Here is a 15409-nt window from a genome sequence, read left to right on the forward strand (position 1 = left end):
TGAGAATGCTGTTTGTAGACTACAGCTCAGCATTCAACACCATAGTGCCCTCCAAGCTAGATGAGAAACTCTGGGCTCTGGGCTTAAACAGCTCACTGTGCAGCTGGATCCTGGACTTCCTGTCAAGCAGATGCCAGGTGGTTAGAATAGGCAGCAACATCTCCTCATCACTGACCCTCAACACTGGAGCCCCACAGGGCTGTGTTCTCAGCCCACTACTGTATTCCTTGTACACACATGACTGTGTGGCAACACATAGCTCCAATGCCATCATTAAGTTTGCTGATGACACGACGGTGGTAGGTCTGATCACTGACAATGATGAAACAGCCTACAGAGAGGAGGTACACACTCTGACACACTGGTGTCAGGAGCACAACCTCTCCCTCAACGTCAGTAAGACAAAGGAGCTTGTGGTGGACTTCAGAAGAAAAGACAGAGAACACAGTCCCATCACCATCAATGGAGCACCAGTGGAGAGAGTCAGCAGCTTCAAGTTCCTGGGTGTCCACATCACTGAGGAACTCACATGGTCCATCCACACTGAAGTCGTTGTGAAGAAGGCTCATCAGCGCCTCTTCTTCCTGAGACGGCTGAGGAAGTTTGGAATGAACCACCACATCCTCACACGGTTCTACACCTGCACTGTGGAGAGCATCCTGACCGGCTGTATCTCCGCCTGGTACGGCAATAGCACCGCCCACAACCGCAAAGCACTGCAAAGGGTGGTGCGAACTGCCAGACACATCATCGGAGGTGAGCTTCCCTCCCTCCAGGAAATATATACAAGGCGGTGTGTGAAAAAAGCTCGGAGGATCATCAGAGACTCCAGCCAGCCGAGCCATGGGCTGTTCTCACTGCTACCATCAGGTAGGCGGTATCGCAGCATCAGGACCCGCACCAGCCGACTCCATGATAGCTTCTTCCCCCAAGCAATCAGACTTTTGAACTCTTGATCTCCCATGATCAAAATACATCGGCACTGCACTTTATTACCCTTACTCTTATATCTCACACCGGACTGTCATAAATTATATTATTATTATATTATATTCTCTCTTAACAACTGACTATCAACCGACAGCCTGAATGTCAATACAGTACAATACTGTACATTCTATATATATATACTTTTTTATATATTTTTATTTTTTATTTTTATTGAATAATGTGTATCTATCTAGTGCGTATTGTATACTGTACAGTGTATGTTATTATTTGTATACTGTTGAGTGTAATTATGTGTATAACAGATGTTTAAATTGTGTTGTGTTAATTTGATGTTATTGTAAATTGGTATATGTCTCATCACTGTCACGACTGCTATGTTGATCGGAACTGCACCCAAGAATTTCACACACCATTGCACTTGTGTATATGGCTGTGTGACAATAAAGTGATTTGATTTGATTTGATTGAGCTGTGTAGACGGATGTCCACACTGGTGGCAAAAGCCTACTCAGCGGCAGGACAAGCTGGATCAGCACTCCACGCAATGGCAGTGCTCCAGTTATTCCAAGCAAAGCTCCTCAGACAAATGAACGAGCAAGGCTTTGATCTGGAGACTTTGAAAGAGCTACGGGCCACTACTGACTTAGCGCTGCGTGCCACAAAAGTCAAGACGCAGGCCATCGGCAAGTCCATGGGCAACCTGGTTTTTCTGGAGCGACATATATGGCTGAACCTCACAGAGATGAGTGACAGAGAGAAAACATCTCTGTTGAATGCTCCAGTGTTTCCAGCCGTACTCTTTGGTGGCGCGACTCAGCAGCAGTCACAAGCTATAAGACACTTTATGCCCAAATGGAGCATAGCACAGACGGCTCGCCCTCGCTTTGTTTCAAGACAGTGCCCGACTAAAAGACCCATGCCCACTACCTCAGCGCCAGCACCTGCCGCTGCCAAGCCACCAGTGAGGCCACGCAAGCTGCGGCCCAGACGGACGCAGCCGCACCAGCGCCCACCTCGCGCCAACGGGAGGAACTAGAAGCGATCCTGACGGGTGCAATGCTTTGAAGCAGAAAAAGGAGCCCGTGGTTCCCTCCAGTGCTCCGAAGAAGGCTCAATTAGAGACACAGAACACTGTTCCCCATCTCCCCACCGCTGTTCATCAATGTTTTGCAAAATGTTGTTTCTGTGTCCTATGAAATAAAAAATGCTATACATAATGCAATAAAGAATAAAGCACTCGTTGCGAATGCACAAGATGCTCATACATTCTCAAAAAAGAGCTATATATGATACCTATAGTGATATCATATGGTGAGCAAACCAAATTGCCCTCTGTCCCATTACGCGGACGCATGGCGAGCTCTAGGGGGTATTTCAGAATGGGTGCAAAAAACGATCGAACATGGTTACACGATCCAATTTGCATGCCGGCCACCCCATTTCAAAGGCATTCTGTCTTCCACGGTTTCACTCAATGACGCGCCAGTATTACGAACCAAAATACACAATCTCATCAGGAAAAATGTGATGGAGATTGTCAAATTGTCAAGCAGAAAAGGGTTTTACAGCCGTTATTTTCTTGATCCAAAGAAAGATGGTGGACTTCGGCCAATCCTGGATCTGAGACATTTAAATCACGCGCTTATAAAGCGCCCATTCAAAATGATTATTCAGAAATGGATCTTATTGCATGTATGCCCACATGATTGGTTTGCGTCGATAGATCTGAAGGATGCGTACATTCATATCCAAATTGTATGATATCACAGGATGTTTTTGAGATTCGCGTTCGAGGGAACAGCGTATCAATTCAAAGTCTTGCCCTTCGGACTGTCTCTGGCTCCGCGCACATTCACCAAGTGCATCGATGCGGTCCCCCTCTGAGACTGAGTGGCATACACATCTTGATCTACCTCGATGATTGGCTGTTACTGGCACAATCATTGGTTCTGTTATGCCAGCACAGAGACTTACTGCTTCAGCATCAAACAGCTTGGGCCTCAATGTAAACTGAGCGAAGAGCACGTTCTCCCCCAGCCAACGAATCTCCTTTTTGGGAGTCCGCCTCGACTCCACGAGCGGGCATGCGTGTTCAGGCCATTCTACAGTGTCTGTCTTAGTTTAAACTGGGGTGAACACTTCCACAGAAACTGTTTCAGAAAGCATTGGGATTTATGGCGGCGGCATCCACCGTCATCCCATTAAGTCTCTTACACATGAGACCTCTTCAGTGCTGGCTGAAGCACCACGTGCCACTATATGCTTGGCGCCAAGGGTGCATGCGCATCACTATATCCCGCCGCTGTATAGCTGCTTTAGCACCATGTTGTCAGGTGGAAAGTGGTGACTACAGAAGCTTCCAACACAGGTTGGGGGGTGGTGTGCGATGGACGTCCGACTTTCGGCACCTGGACAGATGTGAGGAGGGCGTGGCACATCAACCGCCTAGAGCTATCGGCTGTATTTCTAGCCTTAATGGCTTTTCAGTCAGAAATAGCGAGCTGTCATGTCCTGGTTCGCCCAGACAACATGACAGTTGTGGCATATATAAATCGCCAAGGCGGAATTCATTCACCACCACTGTTGAGACTGACGCATTGCCTCCTCCTATGGAGCGAGCATCGTCTCCTCTCCCTGAGAGCGACATATGTCCCAGGCTGCCTGAATTACAGCGTGACCTACTGTCATGCCAAGGGGTGATACCGGGCAAATGGAGACTTCATCCTCAAACTGTATTGAGGATTTGGGAAATATTCGGCAAAGCAGAAATCAATCTATTTGCCTCAGAGGAGAATGCCCACTGTCCCCTCTGGTACTCGAAGTCCCAAGCCCCGCTGGGAACTAACGCAATGGCACACAAATGGCTGGCGAAACGCAAATATGCGTTTCCCCCGGTATGCCTGATTCACTTTGTCATATGCAAAGTCCGAGAGGACAAGGAAACAGTTCTATTAGTTGCGCTGAAATGGCCCAACCAGCCATGGTTTCTGGAAATGATGGAGATGCTGTACAGCTCACTATGGGAAATACCACTGAGGAGGAATCTCCTCTCTCAGGCGCAAGGCACAATCTGGCATCCCCAGCCCCAGCTGTGGAACCTGCATGTGTGGCCCCTGAATGGGGCGCACTACATTTGCCAGAACTGACGTGTTCAGTCATGAAAACCATTTTACAGGCCAGAGCACTGTTCACAGGACACCTCTACACACTAAAATGTGTGCTTCCTTTCTGGGAGGTTATGTTGTGTAGTGCGGCGTGATGGGATTCTGTTCCTCATATGCATTAATAAACGCAATGTCAAGTGTACTGAGTCGTAAGGGAACATCTCGGTTACGTACGTAACCTCGGTTCCCTGAGATGAAGGGAACGAGACATTGCGAATGCTAGCTGCACTACAAGACTCGGAGATCTTGAGGCACGAATGATGTGCTCCTTGTTCTCAGTCAGAAATTCTGAGGAAATGGTGTTTGTGCACCTGTTTTTATAGCGGACAGTTTCATGCCAAAACAGCCATGGCTCAAATACCATAGCCAATATTAGAATGTTGGCGTTATTGTAGAGAGGTTTCAACTAGGTTGTGTAAGAAGGCACTCCCCATATGCGTTAAGAAACCTTCATCTCAGAGAACCGAGGTTACATACGTAACCGAGACGATTTTAGTTTCCTCTTGATAAAAAAATATGCATATTTGAATATTTGAACCCATTTAAAATGCTAAGAAAATTTTAAGTTAAAAAATAAAATAAAAGTTAAATAAAAATGTGTCATTTCATTATTGATTAAAATTGTGCTTTTAAAGGAGATTTAACCCTTGTGCGTCAATTTAAAAAAGTTCATTAGAGGTCCTTAGAGGACAAAAATGTCTGCGTTCATTTGATGTTGGTTAACATCAGTCCTGATCATAACTACCAAATATTCATTCATTTTCAGGATTTTAACCCTTTAAAAGCCAGTTTGTTTACAAAATGCCACTGTTATTTTTTACACACAGACACGCACACACACACACAAATTCCTCAATACACTCTGACATCCATACCAACACAACCACACAATTTTAGCTGCATCATTTATTCAGTTGGCCTGCAGTGCTCTATAATACAGCAAACAGAAAATAGGAAAAAAGCATGTATTTGCTCCATAGGCCAAACATGTGAAAAATGGTGCCATTTGGTGGAAAATATTAAAAATGTACATTTTGAAGCCAGGGCTCCGGAATGAAAGCATAATATCATAGAATTCATGATTTATGCTTTAATGGAACTGGGATCGAATATTGCCGTTTTAATGGATTTCAATGGGAACATTTTTGTCCTTAAGGTCCTGAGTGTAACTATTTTGTGTACACAGTGTATTATAGATGTATTATAGGAACTGAGGTTGAAATATCAAAATTCCACAGAAAATACACACCTTTGGCAAAATTTATGCCGTTGGCATTAACACAGCCAAAATGATCGAAAAAACAATAATGAAAAAGACAAAAATGTCCCGAAGGTCACAGAAAGGTTAAAAAGTATGATATGTGGTGCCCCTGTGCATTGCATATGATGCATACCACCTTTTTGCGCCCCTGCCTCTACCATCTATCAATGTCATGACTTTTTCAAATAAAAATTTGTAAAACTCTATGTATATAAAAACCTAATGTAAAAAATGCTTCATCTGATTGAAGTCTGTCCCAAATACCACTCATGCACTCTCATGCACTCATGGACTTGCTGACTAGCGCCCCATCGGTCTGCACTCGCTTACGTCTTCAAAGTCTGCATTCAGAGAGGAAGCCCGCAAGGGCGGAGGTTGCCAATTGGAACATGCCTAACTCTTTCTAGCAAGTCTGGCGTCCATCTTTGGAACGCTCGCGGGAAGTTATTTCCAGTCATGAAAGTGCAGCTCCTATCTACTTGAATGGGGAAAGACCGAAATCTCCAAAACGGTTGGTCAAGATTACGATCAAAGAACATATTTCAAATTAGCTGTAAAATTTGACAACACTAGTATCATAAATTGTGCTTTTTTTTTCTACCTGTGATTACGCTAAAAAAAACTAATTTTAGCTAAGGCGCACGCGCGTTCTTGAGTTGATTGACAGGTGATGTCTGTATCTAAAAGGTCATTAGCTCTTTTAGGCGGGACTTCCTTTCTGCATTCATTGACTGTTGGGTTTTCCAATTTCTTCCATTAATTTTAATACATGTGGACGGTATCTGCTAAAAGGTCTCTGGAAATGCAAAAAAAAAAAAAAAATAAAATAAAAAAGATCACGACACCTGGCCCACACGTTTGCGCGCTGTTGACCAGTAGGTGGCAGTAATGCGCCTCTCGATGCTTACTCAGCCTCAAACCGAGCAGAAGAAGGAAGTGACATTATCCAGTGTCCTTGTGCTGGTGCGACTTCCTGAGCATTGCGATCTGAAGGAGAAATTATCACCATGTTTAGACACTTAAGGGTGAGATTTCAGCATTTATTTGTGTTTTCATCACATTTGATTAGAGGAAGGTTGAATGTGATCGAATATGTTTTCATAGTGCGGACTGATAAGATTTGATCAAAGCAGAGAAACACAGTTAGCCTATGAGCAGCTGCTCTGATGACCTCCTGCTCAACTCAGAAGAACAGTTTATTAGTTTAACTATTAAAACACACAAATAATTTTTTATTGCAGTGATATGTGAGTTGATGCAATTATTGAGCTAAAGAGGCACTGGTGAAACTAAAGTAGGTTTACTGGAGAGATCGACAGTGCGTGAATGTTTACCATCGTTACTGTATTGTCGTTATTATTAAAGATGAAGGTCTAATGGGCTTATGCTTATGTCAGATAACAATGTATTTTATGCCAGGTGTCATTCTGACCCAGATAAAGGTTCTAGCAATAAACATTCTTTGGGATGTATTTGTTTCTCAATTCTCAAAAGTGAAATAAAAATGTATCCATAAATTATTGATTAAAATTGAGTTTTTTGTTATTTGTAAGCTTTTATAGGAGATTTAACCCTTGTGCGTCAATAATAAAAGTTACTCAGAGGTCCTTAGAGGACAAAAATGTCAGCGTCAAAAAACTGCCATAATAATATTACATATTAATATTATTTTCCACTTTCAATGATTTAGATTTTTTTAACCAACATCAGTCCTGATCATAACTACCAAATATTCATTCAATTTCAGGATTTTAACCCTTTAAATGCCAGTTTGTTTATATAAACCAGAACCAACAGGAAGTTGTTTCCCTCAGGCTATCCATCTCATGAACAGTTAAATTGCCCCACTGAGCAATAACTATGTCCAATACACAGTTTAGTGTTTTTTTATATTTATCCAACACATCCAACCTCTTATGCCATTTAATTCCTCTGAAAAAAAAATAAAATAAAAAAAAATAAAAACATTTGCAATGTACATAACATATTGTATTTTGCACTGTACATAACAGATAACAGATTTGTATTAGATTTGCACTACATATGTGTGTGTGTATGTATGTGTGTGTCTGTGTGTATGTACGTATGTGTATAGTTATTTTTTATTATTATCTGTGTCTTGCTGCTGTTTTTGTATTGTTTTGTATTGTTGTACACTGGAAGCTCCTGTCACCAAGACAAATTCCTTGTATGTGTAAGCATACTTGGTAATAAAGCTGATTCTGATAATGCCACTGTTGTTTTTTACACACACACACACACACACACACACACACACACACACAAATTTCTAAATACACACATACAAAACACACTCTGACATCCAGACCAACACACCCACACAATTTTAGCTGCATCATTTATTCAGTTGGCCTGCAGTGCTCTATAATACAGCAAACAGAAAATAGGAAAAAGCATGTATTTGCTCCATAGGCCAAACATGAGAAAAATGGCACCATCTGGTGGAAAATATAAAAAATGTAAATTTTGAAGCCAGGGCTCCGGAATGAAAGCATAATATAATAGAATTCATGATTTTATGCTTTAATGGCACTGGGATCAAATATTGCAGTTTCAATGGGGACATTTTTGTCCTGAAGGTCCTGAGTGTAACTACATTGTGTACACAGTGTATTATAGGAACTGAGGTTGAAATATCAAAATTCCCCCCAAAATATACACCTTTGGCAAAATGTATGCTGTTGGAATTAACACAGCCAAAATTATGCTTGTGATCATGAAATCATTAAAACAGTAACCATTTTTTCTTGTAGACCCTACATCAGGTTACCAGACGGACCATAACCAGTAGTACACCCAGACAGCTGGAGAATAAAGTCCCTGCAAAGCAGAAGATGTTTCAGGTTAGTCCTTTAGACTAGTTCTGATCTAATGCAATTAGATATTGAGTCAGATTCATTTCTTTGGTCATTAATGACCTAAAGCCTTAGAATTAGTTCACTTTGCCGTATTCTGCTATCATTTTGTTCTTTTTGGCACTTGCTAATGGTACTGCTAATGTACAGTTAATGTTAAAGATTGCAATTTGTTCCCAGGTTCTGGACTGGTATTGTGGATGAGCAGATAAGTACGAAATGATTCGCTATTAGGGTTCACTTGAATAATAGGCTGAAATTACTAATCATTGCATGTGTTGTAATGCTCAAATAGAAAAAGCGTCAAAATAAACATGTAGTGTAAAGCTTCACTTATTTTGTAACTGCGATATCACTGGCTTTGATGCTGGCATATTCTGCTTAAGGCAGCCTGGAGCCAAATTAAGGGTGGCTGTTTTGATAATTTTCTGTATTATCATTAGGGATGTCCCGATACCATTTTTCATACTCGCTGATACCTGTTTTTTGTTTGTTTTGTTTGTTTTTGTTTCTGAATTCTATATCAACAGTTTATTTCAATTCTTTCATCAAAATGCTGTCTAATTCGATGAATTCATTTTATTTATGAATTCATTAAAACTTTAATTAAATAAAAATAGAACAATTAAAGGAGTCATGTCATGCTTTTTTTAATTTAATTATTTTTCTTGAGGTTCACTTATAATGTCAGTTAAGGAGTTTGCACAAAAACATTATATCATTATATAGTACTAAATGAAATTTTTTCACACTGTCTCTGGGCCTCTGTTTGAAACGCTAACAAATCAGTAAATTGTTTTATCCATGTGACAGTGGTGGGCAATAAGCAAAAAAATATATATCGATATCTTAAAAGTTTTGGTTGATAAAGATATACATGAAGATATAGGCATATAGCCTACATTTACATAGTATTTTGATGAAAACTGTTTTAAAAAATAAAGTTTCTTTTTTATTTAAAACGATGTCCAAAGAAGCCTAATGGTACATTGCAGTGAAGGAAAAAAAAGAGGCTTCTCTGTAATTGAACATCAGCATTTCTTTTTTTTTTTTATTCTGGAGCAAATTCCTCCATCAGGTATTTGTTTTTAATTTAGCCTTCCACTGGACACCGCAGACATTTTTGGCAACTATGTAGCCTGCTAGATATAAATGCACGGTTGACTTAGGTGTAATTTATTTAATAATTCCTAATGGATTTTACTTAATCGCCTTTCCCTCCGTGTTTGCGGAGAGGCGGGTAGGAAAGCTTGAAAGCGTCAGCAACACTATAAAAAGCATGGGGGCTTTTAGCGGAGAATCAACATTAACAAGCTCTTCTTCGGGGCCTGGTTTGCTCAGGGGGTACTGACACTGACTACCACCCCTGGAGTCGCGAGTTCGAATCCAGGGTGTGCTGAGTGACACCAGCCAGGTCTCCTAAGCAACCAAATTGGCCTGGTTGCTAGGGAGGGTAGAGTCACATGGGGTAACCTCCTTGTGGTCGCGATTAAGTGGTTCTCGCTCTCAATGGGGTGTGTGGTAAGTTGTGCGTGGATCACGGAGAGTAGCGTGAGCCTCCACATGCTGTGAGTCTCCGCGGTGTCATGCACAGCAAGCCACGTGATAAGATGCGTGGATTGACAGTCTTAGAAGTGGAGGCAACCGAGACTTGTCCTCCGCCACCCGACTGAAGTGAGTAACCGCGCAACCACAAAAACCTAGTAAGTAGTGGGAATTCCAAAAATTGGGGAGAAAAGGGGATAAAATGTTATATATAAAAAAAAAAACAAGCTCTTCCTCATTTTTTCTCGGAATGTAAAGTGATTAGAACCTGAAACGTGCTCTCTCTTGCCCCATGCACGCTGTGCACGGCCATCAGAATAACCGCTTTCATCCATGAATGTGAGAAAACGGCTCCTTTAAGAGCCAAAAATAAATTTAGTCTCCTGGGTTTGAGTGGATTTGGAGTCGTCCCGCTTTCTGTGTTCATCTTTCTCCATGTTTGTTTCTCGCTATCAGTCTCACGTGCAGCCAAAAGGAGCATTGCGCACACAGATATTTACATACCGCGATATAGACGGTATAGAAAATTCTCTACCGGTTAACATTTTATTCCGTCCCCACAATATATATCGCCATACCGCCCAGCCCTACTATACAGTAGTGATATATTTCTGTCATACTTTTTCTATTTCCAGATGTAGGTTTTTATTTTGAGGTAGAGGTCTACAACCCTACCCGGGCCCGACGGGACCCGAGAACATATATAAAATAATACAACAGCAGCAACATCAATAATAATAATAGGCAAATTTAACTGAAAACGTCTGATGTTTACAAACGGAGAACATAAATAAACGACATCTAAGTCTACCCACTTTGCATAAGCGTAATCTTCCATTTTAAACTACAGTTTTAAAAGGTTTAGGTGGCTAAAGGCAAATGGTTTGCTGGAATAAGTATACATTCTCAGGAAAGTGACAAACGGTAAATACATCGCGGCGATTAGAGTACCGAATGGTCAGAATCATGGTTAAAATCAGAATTATTAAAAATGTCTCTTTTGGTCTAGATTATAACAGCTGCCTAACAAAATACCTACTAAAAGTGCGCTATTTTAGTGTTTTACAGTGAGCAGAGCATCTGAAGCCGATCTGGAAGCAAGTGATGCACATCTCATCAACGCTCATTTTCACCAGATACAAAGCAATTTTAGACACGTTTTTTGTGACACGAGTATTTTGCCCCAATTATTTCTATGCGTTCACACAAAACTTGTACTCAAACGGTGTCATGGAGATAATTAATTTCCATAGCGAAATAAAGTTGTATAGTAAAATTGTATATAATTAAGGAAATTCTAGCTGGCTATATATACAGTGGGCATTCTGTTGGAACATGAGAATCAACCTGGTGAATGGGAAATTTACAAGACTAATGAGCACAGCAACAAAGAGTTAAAGTAAACCATTTTATTTCCATTATGAACTCATCCAAGACTCTTCGATTTGATTGATGTAATGTTACGTCTTTGGCAGTTTGCAGGATTTGTCTTCCACTATGTGAGTCCGTCTCCGTTTCTTATAGTGTTAACCTTAAACTACACATCAATCATTTATTTGTTATACATCTCAATTGAGCATCAATGGCTTCAGGCTGAATAAAGTTTATTAATTCAAGCAACACGTTGCAACAGCAAGTTACTTTTGAACAGTCAGCATATTGTTTCCTTTCACACGCACTGCTGTAATGGCGGTTTTGCGTGCAATTTCTGAAACACCCACCAGATGACATCATTTATCAGTGATCCGATTTTACAAAAATGATATCCGATACTTGAATATATTGAACGATTATCGGTCGATCTCTACTTAAAGGTATCATTCACTTTGAAGCGCAGCACATGGAAACTATATATTTATCTCATTAATTTGCAGCCTTTGCAGTTCAATAATCATACAAGGACATAACGTGATTTTAATTTGTGCGCTAAATGTTTATGGAATGACGTTTTTACGTAAGATAGTTCCGGTTTTTGGTATCAGAGCATTTTTATGAGTACAATTACATCAGGGCGGTATCGGACCCGATTCCAATACCAGTATCTGTATTGGGACATCCCTAATTATCACAATATCATAAAAGTTTTTATTTTATTTATTTTTTACTCATAGTACTACAGACTTTACATTCAAGTCTTATGTAATGGACTATAAAACCAATTAGACTTTTAATTAAAATAATTTGACCATGCACTGCATAGAAAATCTGTAATGATTTCCCAAAACATATAGTTTACAAATTAGTTGTATAATCTAGTAGTGAATCAGATCTATGGCAGTTTAGGGGTTTTCTGACTTTCTAAAGTTGCAAATACAGAAAATGTTTTTCCTCCTTGGGCCTCATTCATGAAATACGAGCAGAACTAATTTGTGTTCATTTCAGTGCAACACTGGAATTATGAATGATTTACACATTCATTCTGCTCGTATTTCAAGAATGAGGCCCTATCTCTTACTCATGTTCACACACACACACTCACACACACAAGTGCTTGGTGGAAATTTACACTTGTGGTCCTCATAAAGCAAGTGCTGAGGTATCAAACACTGATATGCTGTTCCATTTCTTTTTCCAGGAAGACAACGGTATGCCAGTTCATTTGAAGGGAGGCGCTAAAGATGCTCTCTTGTACAGGGCAACAATGGCCCTTACTGTCTTTGGTAAGTTTTAGACATTTGGATTGCCACTTTGGCAGTCTTTTAGTTTTTTCCCCTCTGCATTTCTTGCTTAACTTAAATACTCTTAGATTGCTTGAATATTGCTTTGATAAAAAGCCATTTCCTTTGCCACCGTCACAGCCACTTCTGTTTCTGGCTCATTGACCACATTTACATGCACTTAAGAAAGCGGGTTATTTCAGGGTTTTTGCAGAAAGCGGCCGTTCTGAAACGTCATGTAAACGAGAGTGCCCATTTCCTTACGCCTTTTAAGGGATTAAGAGAAAGCGGTTTAACACACCTAAGTTTCTCCCGGAGAAAGCTGCTTATGTGCCCATGTAAACACACATTCTAACAGGTGCACACATGCGTGAACAGACCGGATAACAAACGTCATAGGATGGAGCCCAACAACAAGTCAACAAAACATTTCTGGGAGTACAGTGGGAAAAGAACATACACTATAAACTATACCCATTTATAAACACCACTGTAAAATATTAATGGTCCCTCACGTTTGCGTATATGCGCTTATACATAGAGGGAATCCCGGAGTTTTACGTAAGAGGGAATCCCCACTATTGAAGCGCAATTCCGCTGCAGGTCGCAATAGAAAGATAAGGAAACAAACACCGCAACAACTCTGGAACATCTGGAAAGAAAGCGAAGTAACAGAGAATAAAATATTGAAGTCTTTCTTGGATACTATGTTTGTTATTTACATAAGCGTTGCTGGGAAATTACATTGCTGTGGAGAAAGCTGCTTACTGACCGAGCTGCATGTATACGGGAGTAAAGTGTACGCCGCATATACAGTGCATTTAAAACGGAACGCTGCTTTTTCGTAATAACCCGCTTTCTGGTGTCCATGTAAACGTAGTCACTGACAAATAAGAAGTAGAAATAATCTTTGTGTCCAAGTTAGTTTCATACATTTTTGAAAATCATCATAGCATTTTCTTAAAAAAAAAAAAAAAAAAAAGGATTTAATACTTTACTTGATGGTTACACCACATGACATTTTTAAAGTCTTTCCTTTGGCCTTGAATGCATGAGTGTGTACACACAACTTAATTATTAATTTCAAAAAAGATTTTCAAACATATTTTTCAAGGTGAAAAGTTCTTTCAACAAATATGAATTCAAGTCAAGAATATCAAGAAGTTTTCTCAGAGTTAAACCAAATGACCTGAACAAAATGCCTTTTCATAAAAATGTATAACCCAACAAACAGTCTTGAGGGTCTAAAGGGGACCTCTGTTTTATTTTTATTTTTATTTTTTTTGTCACATGACAACAACATATTGGTCACACCACTTGACTTTGATTTGTTGGACAACAGTTTATCAAATATTAATAATTTATTAAAACAATTGTTTCACTGCTTATTTTTAAGTTAATAATAAAATATTGTTCTGCACTTTTCATGCCAACATTTATTTATTTTTTTTCAAGAATTTCAGCTTTTAATGAGACATTGGTGTATTTATTTATTTGACGTTTACACCACATGACATTGACCTCGTTTACATGGACACCAGGAAGCCGTTTATTGCAAGAAAGCTGCTGAAGGCTGGAAAGCAGTGTTTCCGTTTACATGCACTGTGTTCATGGCTTTCTCTTTATTCTAGTATACATGTGTCTCGGTCAGTAAGCAGCTTTCTCCACATCAATGTAATTTCCCTGCAATGCTTGTGTAAAAAACAAACATGGGATCTAAAGAAGATTTAGCTATTTTATTCTCTGTTGCTTCACTTTATTTCCAAATATTCCAGAGTTGCAGTGTTTGTTTCATTAACTTTCCATTGCAATCTAAAGCGGAATTGCGCTGCAATAGTGAGGTTTCCCCTCTTACGCCAAACTCAGGGATTCCCCCATTGTACTTGAGGGACAGTAGTCGATATTTTAAATATGTGTGTATAAATGGGTATGTTTCTCAGTGTATATGCTTTTCCCACTGTACTCCCAGAAATGTTGAATTCTTTCCGCTCTGTTGACTTGTTGATATGATGTATGGCTCCATCCTACGTTATTTATCTGGTCTGTTCCACGCAAGCACATGCGCACTCTTCTAAAAACCTGTAAGAATGCTTCTAATGTGTTTACATGGCCACATAAACCACGTTCTCCGGGAGAAACGTGGGTGTGTTAAACCTCTTTCTTTTAATCCTTTAAGCTATGTAAGGAAAACGGTGTTCTCGTTTACATGGCATTTCAGAACGCTGCTTTTTACAAAAAGCCTTGGATAAACCGTTTTCTTAAGTGCGTGTAAACGTAGTCACTTTTGACTTTAAGAAAAAATGTAAAAATAACTTCGAATTTTCACCATAGTGTGTGTTCAAGTAATTCATTTGTATGAGTTGAATTTTGATTGTATTTTTGAATAATTTGAAAAATGAATGTCACATGTCCTGCTCTAGTGGAATTTCTATGAAACTGTCACTAACATGATGCTTAATAGTCCTAAATAATTTAATATGTTGTTCATAAAATGTTCATGTTGTCTGTGTAGTATTTGTTCAACTGGTGTAGGTGTTACACATTTCAGAAATATTACAGAGATTACCAATAATTTAATTTAGGTGTGGTCTGATCCGTGATTCAGCATTTTTGAAAGAATGAACTGAATATGTAATTGTATGCTCTATACAGCATTTGTTTATTGTGCAACCCTTCTTGTCTCTACAGGGTGCGGTTATGTGGTGTATGTATTGATTAATGCCGCTATGCCCAAGAAGAAGGAATGAACATGCCCCTCTATTCATGTGTCTGAGTCGTAAAGATGATTAATCCTCAGAATTATATGTCCTGACAGTTATTGTGAATACATTGGTTTAATATTTATTGATAGCATTATACATAGCAATCACATGTAATAAAACGTTCCACTGTACCAACGTCTGTATGTTTTCTTACATTTTCACCTCTCCTCAAACACAATAATTTGTAAAACTA

At 39.7% G+C, this 15409-nt stretch overlaps 1 protein-coding gene across 1 annotated transcript; it reads left to right on the plus strand.

Annotated features, from left to right (window-relative positions):
• Positions 1-6268: 6268 nt before the first annotated feature.
• LOC127454893 (cytochrome c oxidase subunit 7A2, mitochondrial) lies at positions 6269-15347 on the plus strand. Its single transcript, XM_051722396.1, has 4 exons — positions 6269-6401; positions 8151-8240; positions 12373-12457; positions 15143-15347. Exons 1-4 carry the CDS (start codon positions 6384-6386, stop codon positions 15199-15201), a joined length of 252 nt encoding a protein of 83 aa, XP_051578356.1. The 5' UTR covers positions 6269-6383; the 3' UTR covers positions 15202-15347.
• The last annotated feature ends 62 nt before the right edge of the window (positions 15348-15409 follow it).

Source organism: Myxocyprinus asiaticus, chromosome 17 (assembly GCF_019703515.2).
Source record: "Myxocyprinus asiaticus isolate MX2 ecotype Aquarium Trade chromosome 17, UBuf_Myxa_2, whole genome shotgun sequence".
Lineage (NCBI taxonomy): Eukaryota > Metazoa > Chordata > Actinopteri > Cypriniformes > Catostomidae > Myxocyprinus > Myxocyprinus asiaticus.